Source organism: Trichoderma reesei (genome assembly GCF_000167675.1).
Source record: "Trichoderma reesei QM6a unplaced genomic scaffold TRIREscaffold_28, whole genome shotgun sequence".
Classification (NCBI taxonomy): Eukaryota; Fungi; Ascomycota; class Sordariomycetes; order Hypocreales; family Hypocreaceae; genus Trichoderma; species Trichoderma reesei.
The window spans coordinates 284,017-300,775 of record NW_006711175.1 but is presented as its reverse complement, the minus strand read 5'-3'; the positions used below and the strand labels follow the sequence as shown (position 1 = coordinate 300,775).

The window sequence follows — 16,759 nt, the reverse complement described above, 5'->3', positions numbered from 1 at the left end:
GCTGCGTTTGGAAATATATATCTTGTTCTTCTGGTTTCAGCATGTCGTATCGTATCCTGGTTCATCTCCTCTATGGTGACGCGCTGCAGTACTTGTACGGACAGCAAGAAGAAGAAGAAGCTTGGCAAGCAGAGGGTGGTGGTTTTCATAGCCCCTCTCCTTCACCTTCACTTTACCCCCTGTTTTCTGATGTTGACAAAGGCCAACGCAAGCCCAGTTTCCGCCCATATATCAATCCTCCGTCTCTTTATGTACAAGCTTGTAGTAATAGCAGCCAGTTTCCTCCCCTCTCTCCCCACCATGCCACCTCTTCAGAGCAACAACATGTAGAGGTTTCCAGCCACCGCTTTATCCAGCGACCTCAGCTTCCTCGACAGGCGCCACCTTCTTCTTCTTCTTCTTCTTTGGCGCCACCTTTGCAGGAGGGGTCCCCGATGTATCTGCTGAAGCAGCCGGCGCACCGCTGGCATCCTCGCCGCCGCCGCCTCCTCCCCCTTCTACGGCCTGCGACGCCGCCTTCTTGACCTTCTTCTTGGGCTTGACTTTTGTACCCTCGTTCTCGGCGCCGTCTGCGGCCTTCTTGGCTGCGGCCTTCTTCTTCGTCTTCTTCTTGATGACGACGCCCTGTACGTCGGCCCCCTGGGCCATTTGTATCCTCTCGTTGGCGCGCTGCATCTCCAGCCGTAGCCGCTCCACCTCCTTCATAGCCTGCTGCATCTCCGCCTCCTCCCTTTGCTGCCTTTCATAGTCAAACGCCTCGGACGGGTTGCCTTCGAGGCTGAACGAGCCAATGGTGCTGGAGTCCACCTGGAGGAGGGAGTGCTGCTTTGATTTCTTAGATCTGGCCTTGGGGAGTGTGCTGTTTTCCGAGTCGTACTGCCGCCCCGTGCCGCTGTCGCTGCCTTCGAGAGTCTCATCAGTAGCTACGACGACCCTCTGTCGTGGCTGCGGCCGCGGTCGGGAGGGCGCGGCGACTGTGTGGCCAATCTTCTCGAGGTCTAATTGCATGACGGGTATGGAGTCAATGTCCAAGGCGGGCCCATTATTGTTCTGCAGGATATTGTGAATGGGCGTTGATGTCCTGAGGATATTATCGCTCGGGATGTAAAAGGGGTCGTCCTTGTTCTTCTCCATCCTTTCTGCCTTTCTCCTGGCAAGAATATCGGCATCCAAGTAGCTATCCTCGCTCGCTTGCTGATAAGAGCCTGCCGTGTCGTCATCCGGATCGGCCAGTCTAGTGATGGCCGGTGCTGACGATGAGATGCTTGAAGGCGGTGGCCGCTGATGATAGTAGACCTCAAAGTCGTCGGCTTCGTCTGACTGAAGAGTGACAATGTCGGTTTGAGACAGGAGCCGACCGAGGTTGCCGTGGATTGGTTCGTCGAGGTCCAACCCCTCCGGAAGGGGTACATTCTTCTGCGCATGCGCGGCGACGGAATTCAGTTCCCAACCGGTAAACAAGGACGGGATGGCCTGTGTAAGGAGCAAAGGCGGCTCTTGGTTATTCTCATCTGTTGACGGGGGTTGCCCCGAGACCGCCTCTGCGGTAAGCTTGAGCAGCTCAATAAACTCGACCGCTCTCTCTTGTACTTCGAGGCTTGGATGGAGGGCCAGCGGCTCCAGCACGTCTAGGATGCGGGCGAGGAGCAGCGAGATCCTCGACTTCCGCTCCGCGGTCCACGGCTCGAGCTCACTGCCGGCAATGGATGAGAAGACCTTGGCAGTGGCATGGAGCGCCACTGCGAGAATGTCGGGTTTCCCAATCCTCGGAATGGCCTGCAGCAGTGCATTGAGGCTGTCATCTGGCATGGCCAGCTGTATTGAGTACTCCCCAATGATCCATATGGCCGACCTGAGGGCTCCCGAGCTGAGCGAATGTCCAACCGGATTCTCAGACAGCAATTGATCGAGAATGAGATCCGCCGCCCTGACGGCAGTGGCTCTCATTGCTCTGACCTTGACGGCGACGTTCCGCAGCTCGTCTCCTACTTTCTCGGCCACATCGACTTGTTGACGGGTCGGGAGCAGGGCGCCGGTGTCGGCGTCAAAGGTTCGGGGCACAGGGGACATGCGCACGAGCTGTGTCAGCACATCAATGTACCAATCAAAGTCCAGCACGCTCGAATAGTTGTCCTTGGAGCACATGAACAAGATCCTTTCGATGATGTCTATTCGGTAGTCGTCGGGGAGGAGGAGAGCCTGCGTGTCTCGGACAGTTGGCGCGGTGATCGCGGTTTGCGCTTCATCGTCCGATTCTGTCTCTGGAGTATTGGCTGAGCTTCCGGGAACACGGCGATCCTTGGACGGCAGAGACGACTTGAGCTGCTTCATGAGACGGCTCACGATGGGAACCAAATTATCGCTGGTGACCATACCCTTGACGAGGTTGAGGGCCTGGACGCGAATGGTAATGTCCGAGCTGTCAATGCATTCCAGGATGACGTCTTCCTGCTGGGAAACGAGATGGGGGTGTGTGAGAACAATCTTGTTGAAAGCCAACAGGGCAACATATTTGACTTGCTCGGTACGTTAGCCACCATAAGAACAGGAGAAAGGGGTGGATTGTGATAGCTCACGGTTTGCATCGCCATTAATCATAATCATTCCTCGCAGCTTGTTGACACAGAGAGTTGCAATCTCGTCTGCTCCCGCGACGTCCTCGGCGCTGTCCAAAATGCCGCCCTGGATGATGCCGTTGATGCACTCGTACAGCAGGGACATGGCCGGGGTAGTTCGGATAATGTTGGTCAGGGGAGGTAGCAGCTTTCGGACAAGGCGAGGCTCAAGCGGTGTCAAGCTCGCAAACTGAATGATGAGGTTAGTTGGATCCAACAGGAGAAGAGGGGGGGAGGGGGGGAGACGAACAAGCTTGATGAGCTTAATGGCCATCCAGTTGTTACCGCTGTCGACCAATAGCTCGAATAGCCGTGGCGCCAGAGGCAAAAAGTCCTTGGGACGTCGCGAACCCAGCTCGCAGACAACGTTGACAATGGCCGCAGTGACGCTGGGGTCTTCGTTGGGGTCCATCAGCCGGTCCTTGATCTTGGGCCATGCTGCACGCAGAGCTTCGGGGTATACGAGCGCCAGGCGGTACAGCGTGACGAGGGTCTTCTTGCGTATGTTTGCATGGCTGTGGTTCAGTCGCGGCAGCAGGTCGGCGAGGGTGGAGAGAGCCAAAGACGGGGTGATGACGTGGGGGAGAGTCGCAATCGGGAGGGAGATGACCGTCGGCGAGGTAGCAGCCAAGTCCTAATGACGATGGCAGTATCAGTAGGAGTGAGGCGTGAGACGAGGGAAAGGCTGCAGAGACAGACCTTTTTCAAGAGATTGGTGGCCAGCATGAGGACTTCGGTGTCGTGCCGGAAGCTCTGCACAGCGCCCAGGTATCCCACCCTCTTCTGGTGATACTTGGGTGACGACATGACCTCGAGGACGTGGAACGAGGCCCATGACATGTCGTGGCCGACCATTTCCAGGTAGATGAGCTTGAGGAGGGCCGTTGCCTTGAGGTCTGCATGAGAAGAAGCTGTCAGCGGTCATCTGATTGAAGAGAGAGACGAGTCGCTTGAGGAGACTGGGGAGAGAGTAGAGGAAGATGGAACGAACCCATGTCCTGACTGCGGACCTCGGCGCGGCACTCCTTGAGCGTCTTCTGGATGTACTCCTTCTCATTGCCCTTGTGGTTGCGCAGACCCCGGATGAGGTCGTAGAGCGACTTCTCGAACCTGCAATGCGCGCGCAATCAGCGACCGTTCACCTGCGTATGTACGTTCTTCTGATGCCCGCCGTTATGGATGGAGGTTTACATGTTGGAATGACGGATTGCCCCGCGCGGGGCTTTGCGATGGGACGGAAGCGAAGGGCCTGGCGAGAGACCGAATCGGAGCGGAGAGAGAGAGAGTTCGGGGAGCGAGCGAGGCGTGGCTCTCGTCAGGGAGTGATGAAGATGAAGGCTCGCAGCAGCCCAACCATCCTGCTATCGCGCTCAAGTCCTGGTGTCGCGGGTTGTCGTCGTTGTCTTCGCGGGAGGGGCGACGAGCGAATGCGTGAGAGGCAGAATAGAGAGAGACGGAGGAGGAAGCTCGAGATAGCTTCAAGGCGTTGATTTAGGCGTTAGGTAAGGTAAGGTACTAGTAGGTAGGTAGGTACCTTTAGGTGACCGCTAACGAAAGGCCAAGGTTGCGTCGTCACACCCAATGGGCAGAGGTACCCTTAGTCGTAATAACGGGAAGAGAGAACCTGAGCCATGACGGAATTGCCGCCGAAACCTCGGAGCTTTTGCTGCAGGTGTGCAAGTACTGATATTAGTACCCAGGTCAGGTACTACGGACCGGCGAAAACCCGCTGTGACGTCCTCTATTGGCGCCGCAGTCGGTTCGCGAAAGGCTTCTTTTTTTTTGTCCTATGCCCATACTTCTTTTCTAAATCTTGCCGTTTGCCCGGTATAAGTCTCTCTCTCTGCATATCAACTCTCTACATGTCGTCAATCACTATTCATTGATCATGGCATTGACCTCTTCCATTTAATCTTCTCACTCGCCGCAAACCGTCCAACGGCGCATTCGCTTTCGCATCCGCATCCGCCTCACTCACTCATCCGCTCGCTCGCTCACCATTCCCGCCTCCTCGCCTTCCAAACCACACACATCATGGCCGCGCGAACCGCCTCTCGCCGTCTCCTCCTCTCCAGCCCTCCCTCACCGGCCCTCCCCCGCCGCCACCGCGCCTTCATCTCCCTCCCCGGCTCCTCCCCCCAAAGCCTCGTCGCCACGCGGACCCTCCCCTACGCCCGCGAGCCCCTCTACGAGCTCATCGCAGACGTCGACTCCTACTCGTCCTTTGTCCCCTACTGCTCCCGCTCCCGCGTCACGCAGTGGTCCCCGCCAGACGCCTCCGGCCGCCGCTGGCCCGCCCTCGCCGACCTGCACGTCGGCTGGGGCGGCTTCGACGAGGTCTTTACCAGCCGCCTGCGCTGCGTCCCCGGCGTCTCCGTCGAGGCCCGTAGCGGAGGGTCTGCTGGGGACGGCCCTGCGAAAGACGCCTCGTCCGTCTTTAAGACCCTCGAGACACTGTGGTCCTTGACACCAGTGACCCGGCAGTCCGCAACAACGCCTTCCACCGAGGTCCGGCTCACCATTACGTTCGAGTTTGTCAACCCTCTCTATGCCGCCGTCAGCGCTGCTGTTTCCGATAAGATGGCCGCTCTCATGATTGAAGCGTTTGAAAAGCGAGTGCACTCCAAACTAAGCGCTCAGCAGCGTCTGTAGCGCAGAGCTGCCTTGGAGACGTTACTGGGGAACTCATGAATGACGATGCTAGACACCAGAAAGAGTATGGGAAGAATCAGAGGCGGAAAAGGTGCTAGACGGGTAATGATGATTCGATAGATTGAGATAGATATTTAGGGTCCCTAGACTCGCGACAACTAACATCCCCCCTTCTCGTAGCTCAACAGCTTTCCCTTCCGTTGCAGCCATAAACGCACACCACAAACAGACTGGAAGAAGAAGAAGAAGAAGAAGAAGAAGAAGAGCAAAACTACAAAGCAAGCAAATAGATCATATCCTCATCAGACGTAGCCATCCCCCTTTGTCTAACCCGCTCCAAATTGCTCCCTGATATCCAAATGTCATCTTCCATATACGCCATAACGTCCCCGTCTCTCATGTCAGCCGCCGGGCAGGGGGGTGTCAAAGCCAGACATCATGAGGATCCGAGACTCGACGCATCGCAACCCTTTTCTCCGTCGCACAGGCGAATGCCACATACTCTAGGACAAATGCAACCGGATGTGTGAAGAAGCCGAACCAAGACAATGAAAGCTTGAGCGCTCAACCACCACGGACGACGAAACAAGAGGGGAATCTTTCGCTCAAAAGCAACAACAGATAAGGGCATAAAATCATGAGAATCAGATTGCAAGATGGTGAAGAGAAGGCGAAAAAAAAAGAAAAGGAAGAAAGGAACGATGAAGAGAAAGGTAGAGAAAGAAGAGAAAATCAGTTACAGCAGAAAGAGGCAGTCATTAAGTCAGTCGCTTGCATGTGTGATGCAATCGTAGTCAAAGCTCCCGTGCTCCCCCTGAATCAAATCTCATGCAATGGGAGGCAGAATCGGCATCATTTCTTCGTTGACCTATGACCGATGTTAGCCAACCTCCTCTCGACGAGCACTTGTTGGATTCTCTCAGCTCACTTCTTTTTCACAGGCTTTCCCGACAGGAAATTCAGCATGGTGGTGTTCTGCTTGCTGCTGCTGGAACTACTCTTCTTCTTTGGCGGTGCCGCGTTGACAATCTTGATGCCGGGAGGCACCGTTGGGGGGCCCCGAGGCGTGGGAGGGGGGCCGCCGTGCCAGCCGGGCGGAGGCGGCGGCATCTGGGGCATCTGGGGCATGCCCGCGCCGGGTCTCGGTCGGTTGAGCGGTGACATCCCTGGCGGCATCTGATCGTGCTTGGGCATCGGAGGCATCCCGGGCGGGAGCTTGGGTCCGCCTACCGGTGGTGCTTTGTCGAGCGGCCACATGGTCATGGTAATGGCCCAGTCCGGCTCAATCACCTTTTCCCACACGGAGGGCAGAATGATGTCGCCGTTGGGGCCGATCAAGTCATAGTGACCCTCTTGGACATGAGGTCCTAGGACGTCGACCTGAAGGAAGGCTTGCTTGATCAACTCCTCCATTCCCTGGTACCATACATGTCAGTTCAGCTTGCCAGAGAAAGTCATTACACAAAGGACGGGGCCAAAGGTGAGGGGGCTGATAAGAAGGGTTCTCATCAATAGCCGGAAACATACCTGCCAGGTGTTGCAGAGGTGGAAGGGAAAGCTGAACTTTCGACCAACAGCATCCTTAAACTTGATGGGCGCCAGCTCTGCCTTTTTGGCTGCCTCCTCTGCTTTGCGTGTGGATTCTTCCAGGGCGGCCCGAGTCTCCTCCTGGATCTTCTTTTTCAATTCCTCGGCCTCTTTCTTCGCAGCGGCAGCAGCCTCGGCAGCCTTTTGCGCCGCCTCCCTCTCGGCCTCAAGCTTGGCCCGGTGTTCGGCCTCGGCCTTGGCCTTGGCTTCTTCCTGAATCAGCCTGAGCTTCTCGGCCTCCTCGGCTGCCTTTTGAGCGGCTGCGGCCTTGGCGTCTGCCTCCGCCTTGAGAGCCGCCTCGACACGGAGCCTGGCCGCTTCTTCAATTCGAGCGGCTTCTTCGGCTTCCCTCTTGGCCTGAGCTGCCTTGGCCTCGGCCTCGGCCTTCATAGCCGCTTCGATGCGGAGGCGGGTGGCCTCCTCGATCCGGGCTGCTTCCTCCGCGGCCTTCTTTTCAGCGGCGGCTTTGGCGGCGGTTTCTGCCCGTATGGCCGCCTCCAGACGGAGACGAGCCGCTTCCTCAGCGCGAGCGCGCTCCTCATCCTCCCTCCTCCTCCGCTCCTCGGCGGCCTTGATTTCGGCTTCGAACCGAAATCGCGCAGTCTCCTCGGCGCGGGCCATGGCCTCAGCATGCTCCCGTTTCCTGTCCTCTTCCGCCTTCTTCTCGGCTTCAATCCTCTCGCGGGCAGCGCGCTCGGCTTCGGCCCTGGCACGCTCAATCTCCCTCCTGGCCTCTTCCTGCTGCAACCTCATTTCCTCCATCTTCTTGGCCAGGGCTTCCTCGGCGTCCTTGCGGATCTTCTCCTCCAGCTCCCGCTGCCGCGCTGCTTTCTCGGCCCTCTCCTGCTCGGCCTTGAAGTCAGCGAGCTCCTTCTGCAAACGCTCCTTTTCGGGATCGGGCGGCGGCGGCGGGGCTGGAGTGGGCTCCTTTGGGGCGGGAGGCGTGGCGGGAGCGGGAGCTTCAGTGGGCGGCGGCTGTGGAGGCTGCGGCAGGTGGCGCTGCATCATGGGGGGCGGCATGCCGGGGTAGTGGGCCCCGTGCTGTGGGCTGTAGTAGGGCCCTGGAGGGGGAGCGCCGTATGGCATCATGTCGTACATGTGCCTCTGGTCGCCGCCATAGTAGCTGCCGTTGGATGAGCCGGTGGGCGAGAAGGGATTGGCGCCGTAGTTGCCATAGGGCGCCATCTGGCCGCCGCCGTTGTATCCCATGTAGGGGCCAACGTGGTTTTGCTGCTGGCCGGGATAAGCCGGGTGGCCGCGGCCATAGTAGCTGTTGCGACCAGCCGGATGCTGCTGGTGCGCGTGTGGGTGCTGGGCATAGTGGCCATAGTGGCCGTATTCCTCGGAGGGATCCACGCTGGGCGGTGCGGCCGGTGCGTAAGACTGCACCTGCTGATGGTAGGAGGCGTCCTGTCTAGGCGCGGGCCGTTGGCGCCTCGTGGCGGTTTGCTCAGAGGCGCGGGTGCGCAGCTGGGGCCTGCCGTGGTTCGTCGAGGCGGAGTCTGACGGCTGGAGGTCGTCGTCGTAGTCGTCGTCGTAGTTGTCCGAGTAGGCGTCCGAGTACTCGCCCTGCTGGGAGTCCTCCTCGCTCGAGTAGGCGGACGGCGGGCTGCGGCGTCTGTCGTAGCCGGCGGTCCTGTCGTAAGAGGCCGTCCGAGGCTGGGGTCGTCGGTCTGCAAATCTGTAGGCGCTGCCGGGGCGACGATGGTCAGTATCGCATCTGTCGACTCGATCGCTTGGGTTGCGGGAGGCAGCTTCTGGCGGGCTGCGTGGCAAAGTCGGGGCTGCAGTACTAACCTCATCACAGGCAAACTTGTGGCAGGATTGCCTTCGTTCTACTCACCACAAGCCGCACAAGACCGCCCGACGATGGGACGATTGTTTGTGTCTGGAATACCTGGGGAGGGAATGGCGGGGGACCAAAAGATGGCTGGCTCTTAGGGCGGGCGGCAACGGGGGGGAGGGAGAGAGAGAGAGAGAGAAAAAAAAAAAACACAGCAACGAGCCCAAGCCGGTTCGGTCAGCAGCCTGAAACTGCAGTAGTCCGGTCGAATCCAAGCGGCCAAAATGGCGAGCCTCTGCAGATCCGTGAGAGGATGAGGAGGGAGAGGCAAAGGGAGGCGAAAAAGCCGATGCAAAGGGAGAATTTGAGAGAGGACAGAGGACAGCTGGGCGAATCAAGGGCTGTTCGCAGAGTGACTAAGGCAGCAGAAGTCACTAACTACTACCTTGACCAGCTCGTTGAAGTTGATGCGATGAGTCTTGAATGGCCGAGAGAGAGAGAAGTACCGGCCAGGTTGGTCTGTACCTTAGGTATGCCTGGACTGCTAGGGATGGTACGAATTATGGAAACGGTGTGCAATTGTGCTAGACTACTAGCCGAGAGCTCAATGGGAGAAAGTAGGAGGAGATATCAAATAACAATAACAATCATGAGACGGGCAAAGAAGTGACAGTAACTGAAGTAGGTAGCAGGCAGTTGTCAAGGTATCCTCTATGCTCCCTCGTGTGTCTTAGGTAGGCGGGTACAAAGCTGGCTGGTAGGTTGGTGAGAACCTGGAGAGGGCAGCGGAAAAGGCGCTCAGCGGGCGAGGGCGGGGGATTTCCGAGGGTCTTATCAAGTCTGAGTACCCAGTCGGTACGTGCAAACAAAAACCAGAAGAAGAGAAAATAAAAAATCACAGGCAAAAATATAAAAAATACAAGCAGAGAAAAATTTCTCAGAATGCCAGTTGGGGTGGTATTACACACAAGGCGTTTGTCAGATGCAGTGACAGGCAGACCAACGACAAGCCAGCATCGACGGGGGGTTGTGTGGGCGATCGGCGGTGAGGGGGCGCTGAGATCTGGGTTGGGGGAAGACTGGTACACAATTTGCTGTGTGTAGGAGTCGAGAGAAGCAGAGAGAGACAGAGAGAAGCGCAGCAGCATGAGGAACAGAGAGACGCAAGTGGATGGTGAGGTGAGGATGCGCGATGAAACGGTGTGTGAGTGTGTGTGTGTGAGTGTGTGTGTGAGTGTGTGTATGTGTGTGCAGGCATCAACAGCTCAGGTCAAGCGGCTGTGCAGCCCATGGCTGTGTCTAAAGTGTACCAAGGCGGCACTCTGGTGCTTGCTGGCAGCCTGGGCGCATCTGCAGCTTGTGCAGGTACTCTCAGGTAGAGCAACCAGCTGGGTGTGGCGCTGCCAGCCGCGATACAACACAAAGTACCTCACGGATAAACAACATACTACCTAGACGCAGAACAGGGAAGAAGGACGAATACCAACACTCACACAAAAAGGGAGGATTGAGTGAATGTGTGAGCAGCGGGAGTGGCCAGAAGGAGTCGCCCCATCATCACCGAATGGGGAGATGTTTGCAGATGAACAGCGCACACTGCAGGCGAGTGCATAGACTCATATCGATTTTTCAGTCTGTACCTTGGCATCTTTGTGTTCAAATCTTCTTTTTGGTGTTGCTGGAGCTTCTGGCCCTCAGCGGGACGGCGCGGAGCTCTCACTAGTACTGTAACGCCTTAGCGGCCCATCGTGGGGGATCGGGCATGGAAGCTTCATGGATTGGATGGATCAGATGGATCAAGGGCAGTGGATGAGAAACGAGGCGAGGTACTTTAGACTGGGCGAGCACTGCCGGGTTGGACTGAAAGGAGTCCAGGAAGCAAAATCATTATACTAACTTACTAACCTAGTATCCGCTTGTCATTTGCTGTTTTACTTTATCTCCTCTGGCGAGATGCTTAGAGCTGTTGTCTCATGTGCTGCTGCTGCTGCTGATGATGATGATGATGGAAATTCAACATGACCAAAAATCAAGATGGCGGCGTTTAGGGCTGTGTGATGTTGCCCATGCACCCGGTACCTGTAAATGGCAGGCTGTGCGAAAAGGGCTCCAGAGCACCTACCAAGGTATGGACATCAGGCTGATCACCGCCAAGATGACCACCTAAAGTAAGGTAGGGCGGTGCAGACAAAATGTTTTTGACTGCCTTGCTTGTTCCACTTTCATTTGAGAGTGGAGAGGAAAGGGTTTGTATCTCCTGCTGCTATTGCTATATTTCCCCCCCTGTCTGGCTGGCTATAAGCTTGACATCTCATAGTAAATCTGGCTCTTTACTCTGTAGAAGCAACTTGGGCTGCTAAATAGATACCTAGCCACTCCCTTCTTTTGCCGCGGATAGTCTGTGAGAGCAATGGTGTAACCCGTCTTGCTGTGCAATCAGTCACCTACCTATGTACCTACCTTACATGGCACGGCAAATATGAGCTGGCTGACTCTGGCGTGCGTGCGTGCCGTATGACTTGTTTCTTCTCACTCCCTTGTTCTCAGTCCAGACGGAACATGTCTGCATCCTCACCTCCATTCAGCAACAACCTCCTCTCCGCCCAATCCGCCCGCCTCTGATAGGCCCGTCTTTGACTGCTGACCGCCTGCTGGCGATGATGGACGAGGATGCAAGCTCCCCAGATCAACCTATAAGGTGACGGTATAGTATCCGTACATATAGTAGTATCTTCTGATTGAGGCACGTCGATTCACAGCGGACTGCAGTCGTACAGGTGCCAGTCCGTGACAGCGACTCACCTGAGAATTGCCCTGCCGAGTGGGGTTCTCCTACTGCAGAATACCTACACACTCAACTCTCAGCTGCGTGTCCCTGGCCTTGCAGATGCTCACATGCTGATGTTCCGTAGTATATGACTACAGATAGTCGAGAGCATATAGCAAGGCGGCTGAGCTCATTGGCGGTCTTCTGCATGTACGGAGCAGAGCCCATGCAGTCGAGGAGTAGCATGCAGGGTAGTAGTGGACGATTAGTACTCGTAGTATATCATTTCATGCACACATCGACCGCCCCTCTCCCTCCGTCGATGATTAACTGGAGCTCCCCAGAGCCGATGGATGCTGCAGATGCGCTGAGCCGAGGGCAATGTAACATGATACGTGTTCCTGGCGCTGCTGAAGCATCTGTGATCCGACAGGCGGCAGCAGCAGCAGCAGCACTTCCCGGGCCTCCCGTGTTTGTCGGCTGAGTTGAGCCAGAAGCATCTGACGCTGCCGTGTGGATGATCCGGTGAAGTAGTGGTATAGGTGAGATGCACAAGGTCGTTTTTGACATCAACTTTCTGACAATATCTGAAGCCTCTCGCCCGCTTGAACACTTTCTTGGCAATCAGAGACGCCCACATAGGTAGGCGATGGAGTGTAAGGTGGGTGTTAGGTAGGTACTAGGTAGTATCGATATCAGCCCGCCATCTCTACCGATCCGGCACCCGTCAACCGCTCACACTGACTTTTGGTTCCGTGAAGTCCTTTGCTTGCATATTCTTCATACGTAGTAGCCATCTCTTTTCCTAGGCCCACAAGCATTCAGAGTCTTCAAGTTGCGGAGCCCAAGAAATTGAACTCACCTGCATTGACGCCCAACCCGGCTCTATCGATTGACTCATTGTCTCCGAGACGGCGCCGCACGAATGCATGAACACTGTCAGGCAGCAATTGGCAGCCTAGAATATCCCGGGCATTATGGCGACCAGGGGGGAAGAAGCGAAAGAAGGAAATTAGTATGTATTAGCAAAGACATTTGTTGCTCTCAGAGGATAGAACCTGTTGGGTTCCAGCCTCTAAGCCCAGCCTACATGTACAAGGCCAGTGGTTGTCTGTAGGCTCTGGCAATAGCCTCGCCCACCGAATCTTATAAGCAGGGATGATGCTTCGTGGGCCTTGATCGCGACAACATATCGTAGAGCATGTATACGAGTACTTTTCCCCAGATGGTTCTCGTAGCCGCACATACATTCCGTCGTCGATCCTTCTCCCATATTCCTCTCCCTCTGTGGTTTGGCAGCGAACACACCAACGGAGTACGACGCCGTCCACGTATCCCGTACATCCCGGCATATATTGCCGTCTACCGTAGAGGGTATCACATTCGCATTCTCCCGTAAGAGGTCTCCCTGCTTCCCAAAATCAGACGAAGCGGCAACATCATGGGCGAGCCCGAGCCCGAGCCACTCGCAGGCCGACACGGGACTGCTTGGTGCTCGTGCATGCCTTTCCGTGCGTAATGCCGTGGGACAAGCAGCCAAAGGGCCACGATGTCTGTACGAGTACCCAAAGAAGGCAGCATGTACAATTTACAGGTTTCCACCGGCTGGAAAGAGGACGGGAGACAAACCGTTCACTTGTTCACATAGCTAGCTAGCAGATCAGATGCAGTAGAAACCACCTTGATAGTAGACAATCCAAGGCTTGGAGAAGAAGAAAAAGGCCAGCGTATTGCACACCCGCCGCTGGACAGCTTGGCTGCATCACACTCCAGGAATCCAGAGGTTCATCGGCAATAAAAGCCTTGATTCACCGGGTCTATACATACATGGCCAAGAAAACCACTTTGGATATCAACCGCCCGAGTATGTCGATTTCGCCACAAACGCGGATATTACGTACCCTCAATGCGCATCGTTTGTCCCAGCAGCTCAATGGCCACTCCACGTGTCACGTACCCTCATCCCGCCTATCCATCTGCAAGGCGTCCATCAACTTCAAGTCAGTATTACGTACCCTCTGTACGACACACAAAGGCTTCGCCTAGCTCACGTCTTGCGCCTTTCCGTGCCGCTAGCCAGACTTGTTTCCACCTGGTGAGGGGTTGTCAGGATGGTTGCCAAGTGCCAGCTTCACATCCTAGCCACCCAAATCCCGAAAGCATCTCCTAGTTTTAAGAAAAGGTTCCTCCAACTTGAAATCCGCGCCTTCATCGCACAACAGTTTGTGAAGACTCTGAAAGACAGGCACGGGCAGCTGCCACCTCTCCAGAGTCGTAGCCCTGCCAAAGAGGATCCTTGGCATCGTACTTTCGTACAATATCGCCGAGTTTCTTCGTTGCAGCCAAGTTGAGCTGTTCAATCGTCGACGTTTCTGGTAGGGTGACCTCATCCGAATCCGATGGCTTCTTTTGCCTTAAATCCTTGTCGAGGAGTTTATCGGTAACCTAGTCCCATGGATCAGCGAACCTGTTCTGAACGACAAATTTGCTTTTGCGCCTTCCATACTCGTTTCAGTCCGTAGTAACCCCGTAGATAATCATCACATAGCTCAATGCTTCGGCAGAAACGCTTCAAGCTTTCTGCAAGATACGCCTGAGGGTTTCCATCGCTGCCAGACTCTGCAGCCATGAAGAGCATCTCGCCTAGGCGGGCATGGAGCTAGAGGAAGAACAAATCATGGTTAGCATCCGTACTCGCTTCTCAAACAGCGTATACCTTCTTCTTGGGGGCACCTTACATTCCACGCATTTGGCGCGATGACAAGTGCCTCTTCTTGAGCGTATATGGCTTGCGCGTACAGACCCTGGGACAGATACAAGTCTGAGAGCTCAATCCAGGCCTCGGCATCCGTGGTCGCGAAGTCGAGGAACTGCACCAGGGCTTCGCTCGCTTCAGCTGTCCTTCCCATTGCACGAAGGAGCGCTATTCTCCTCTTTGAGATTGGCTGTTTACGATCAGCCTTGGGCTCGCCGACTGCTACCGGGATACTCACCACGTTTGTGTTATCATTGGCCAAGATTGCCTCGTATTCCTTCAGCACCTTTTCCAGCTCGCTGTTGTCTGTTGCCTCGGCTTCCTTCACCAGGCCCTTGAGGGCTTGAATGCGCTCGTCGTTCCCCCCGAACCTAATCACCAATCTTTCGAGGCATTGGTGCGCCGTTGTATAGTCACCAGTCCGTAGACAGGCGAGCAAGAGGTTTTCGTATATTGTCCATGTCTTGGAGTTTTCTGGGGGTGAAAATAGCGAGAACAGCGGCGATGCTGAGTATGACGCAGGATTCTTCCGCAGGAACTCGGGGGCTTGCTGAGCTACCTGCAGAGCTTCGGCGTGGGAGAGGCTGGCATGAGGTCGGAGCAATAGAGGCGGCATGTCGGAGGTTGCTGGTGGCTGTGACGTAGTTAAAGATGAGTAGTGTCAACCAAGTCCTCACAAAGCCTCGGAAACGATGGCAGCGGCGGCGGGTGACGGGGTCTTTTGGTGTCGCGAAAAGAGCTCCAAGCAGACGGTTAGGAAAGGTGCACTTCAGCTCTTAACACATGATGCTATCGCAACTGTTGAGCTACCTATGCTCCACTGTAATTGTGATTCCCCACTTGCTCACCTTCCCAACTTCCTTCTGACAATGTGGCTCAATCGGATTATCAAGATTCCGTACCGTCGCCGTCTGCCAATCATCTTACAGCTTTTTGCACCCCACCTTGCCCACTCAACAATTGATATAGAAACTTTTTTTTTTCGCTCTCCTCTCGTTTCTCTTTTTTCCAGTTCTTCTTCTCTGTCCATCTTTTTCTTCTCGTCGCAAAGGCAAGTCGCTTCTCAAGGTGATCTTTTCACCTCCAGCAGCCGACAAGGCACTCGCGAGTCTTTCTTTGTGAAGCTCTATGCGTTGTCGGATCAGCTGCAGCGATGATCGACGTGGAAGCGGGCAGTGCAGCTGGCTCGGGGCTGGACGATATGGCTGCTCTCAAAGCGGCGGCTGAGGCCGTCGAGGCTGCTGAGACTCCCAAAGCCCAGACTGCCGACGTTGAGGCTTCTCGAGATGAGACGTCCAACGTCGAGACCAAGGCTGAAAAGCCCGAGGCTCAAAAGGACGTGCCGCCGCACCGATCGCATGATCCCACGAATAACTTGAAGCGAAGCGATCCCTTCCAGTTCGGCAGCCGCTATCTTGAGGCCGGAGACGATGTCTTCGAGTTCAATGCCTGGGACCACGTTGAGACTGACGATGCTTACAAGCTGTATGCAGAGGGTCAGTTGGAGAAGCAGCGTCAGTCTCCCGTGTCCGACTTTGACAAGAGTAGGTTTTTCTCCCCTCGGCTGCCTTTTTTCTTTTGCTTTCCAACCGGTCTGTGTGATGATACACAATCCAAATGCATAGTTCATCTGAGTAATCTGATGAAAAACCTTACCTTCAATTCTTTCGCTCCCATCTGACATACCAACCAACTCTTCACATTTGTTTTACATTTTGGCATCCTCTGCATACGGTGTTGCTAACATGGACATCAAGACAGGTTCAACTCAAACCCGGCCATGTGGTGGAACAAGTTCTACAAGAACAACACGGCCAACTTCTTCAAGGATCGCAAGTGGCTCCAACAAGAGTTTCCCATCCTGGCCGAAGTGACCAAGGAGGATGCCGGACCACAGCTCATCCTGGAGATTGGCGCGGGGGCGGGTAATACCGCCTTTCCCGTCCTCGCCAACAACAAGAATCCTCTGTTGAAGATTCATGCCTGCGACTTTTCCAAGCAAGCCGTAGAAGTTATGCGCAATAGCGAAGCCTATGATACCAAGCACATGCAAGCCGACGTCTGGGACGTTTCCTCAGACAGCCTCCCGCCCGACGTCGAGGAGGGTACTGTAGACCTGGCCATTATGATTTTCGTATTTTCCGCATTATCACCCCGAGAATGGACGCAGGCAGTACGAAATGTGTATAGAGCCTTGAAGCCTGGAGGAGTGGTCTGCTTCCGAGACTATGGAAGAGGTGACTTAGCTCAAGTCCGCTTTCGAAAGGGGAGATACATGGAAGAAAACTTTTACATCCGCGGAGACGGCACCCGCGTGTACTTTTTCGATCAAGATGAACTTGCCGGCATCTGGTCAGGCCCGGAGGACGCCCAGGAGACGGACGCCCCACGATTTACGATTGAGAAGCTCGGCGTTGATCGGCGGTTGCTCGTGAACAGAGCTGAGAAGATCAAGATGTATCGCTGCTGGCTTCAGGGACAATTTAGAAAGAAATAGAAGGATTCCCACGAGCAAGACAAACATAGACACAAGACACAAGGAATGATGATAATGAACCAAAGCATTTCTACTTGAACTGAACATCTAAAGGTGCAGGAAG

The 16,759-nt window shown here is 55.3% G+C and overlaps 5 protein-coding genes across 5 annotated transcripts; 2 read left to right on the top strand and 3 right to left on the bottom strand.

Annotated features, from left to right (window-relative positions):
* Positions 1–348: 348 nt before the first annotated feature.
* Positions 349–3,512, bottom strand: TRIREDRAFT_81911 (uncharacterized protein; the record flags this gene model as incomplete). Its single annotated transcript, XM_006969046.1, has 4 exons — positions 3,315–3,512; positions 2,866–3,249; positions 2,577–2,805; positions 349–2,516 (listed from the first exon to the last, which is right to left on the bottom strand). The coding sequence occupies exons 1-4, from the start codon at positions 3,468–3,470 to the stop codon at positions 349–351; spliced, it is 2,937 nt and encodes a 978-aa protein (XP_006969108.1). The 5' UTR covers positions 3,471–3,512.
* A 1,209-nt stretch (positions 3,513–4,721) lies between these two features.
* TRIREDRAFT_42301 (uncharacterized protein) lies at positions 4,722–5,171 on the top strand (the record flags this gene model as incomplete). Its single annotated transcript, XM_006969003.1, has 1 exon — positions 4,722–5,171. A coding segment is annotated over one exon (450 nt), but the record flags the coding sequence as incomplete, so codon positions are not given.
* A 1,020-nt stretch (positions 5,172–6,191) lies between these two features.
* Positions 6,192–8,656, bottom strand: TRIREDRAFT_111689 (uncharacterized protein; the record flags this gene model as incomplete). Its single annotated transcript, XM_006969045.1, has 3 exons — positions 6,192–6,683; positions 6,795–8,619; positions 8,652–8,656. The coding sequence occupies 3 exons, from the start codon at positions 8,654–8,656 to the stop codon at positions 6,192–6,194; spliced, it is 2,322 nt and encodes a 773-aa protein (XP_006969107.1).
* A 4,762-nt stretch (positions 8,657–13,418) lies between these two features.
* On the bottom strand, positions 13,419–14,835 carry TRIREDRAFT_52172 (uncharacterized protein). Its single transcript, XM_006969044.1, has 4 exons — positions 14,398–14,835; positions 14,143–14,349; positions 13,911–14,063; positions 13,419–13,849 (listed from the first exon to the last, which is right to left on the bottom strand). Exons 1-4 carry the CDS (start codon positions 14,773–14,775, stop codon positions 13,613–13,615), a joined length of 975 nt encoding a protein of 324 aa, XP_006969106.1. The 5' UTR covers positions 14,776–14,835; the 3' UTR covers positions 13,419–13,612.
* A 525-nt stretch (positions 14,836–15,360) lies between these two features.
* Positions 15,361–16,717, top strand: TRIREDRAFT_81906 (uncharacterized protein; the record flags this gene model as incomplete). Its single annotated transcript, XM_006969091.1, has 2 exons — positions 15,361–15,703; positions 15,917–16,717. The coding sequence occupies 2 exons, from the start codon at positions 15,361–15,363 to the stop codon at positions 16,654–16,656; spliced, it is 1,083 nt and encodes a 360-aa protein (XP_006969153.1). The 3' UTR covers positions 16,657–16,717.
* Between the last annotated feature and the right edge of the window lie 42 nt (positions 16,718–16,759).

Coding starts and splice junctions, on each gene's coding strand:
- TRIREDRAFT_52172 (XM_006969044.1), bottom strand. CDS start 14,775: ATGCCGCCTCTATTGCTCCGACCTCATGCCAGCCTCTCCCACGCCGAA. Junction 14,350..14,397: donor CCAATGATAACACAAACGTG/GTGAGTATCCCG, acceptor GATCGTAAACAG/CCAATCTCAAAGAGGAGAAT. Junction 14,064..14,142: donor TCGCGCCAAATGCGTGGAAT/GTAAGGTGCCCC, acceptor TTCTTCCTCTAG/CTCCATGCCCGCCTAGGCGA.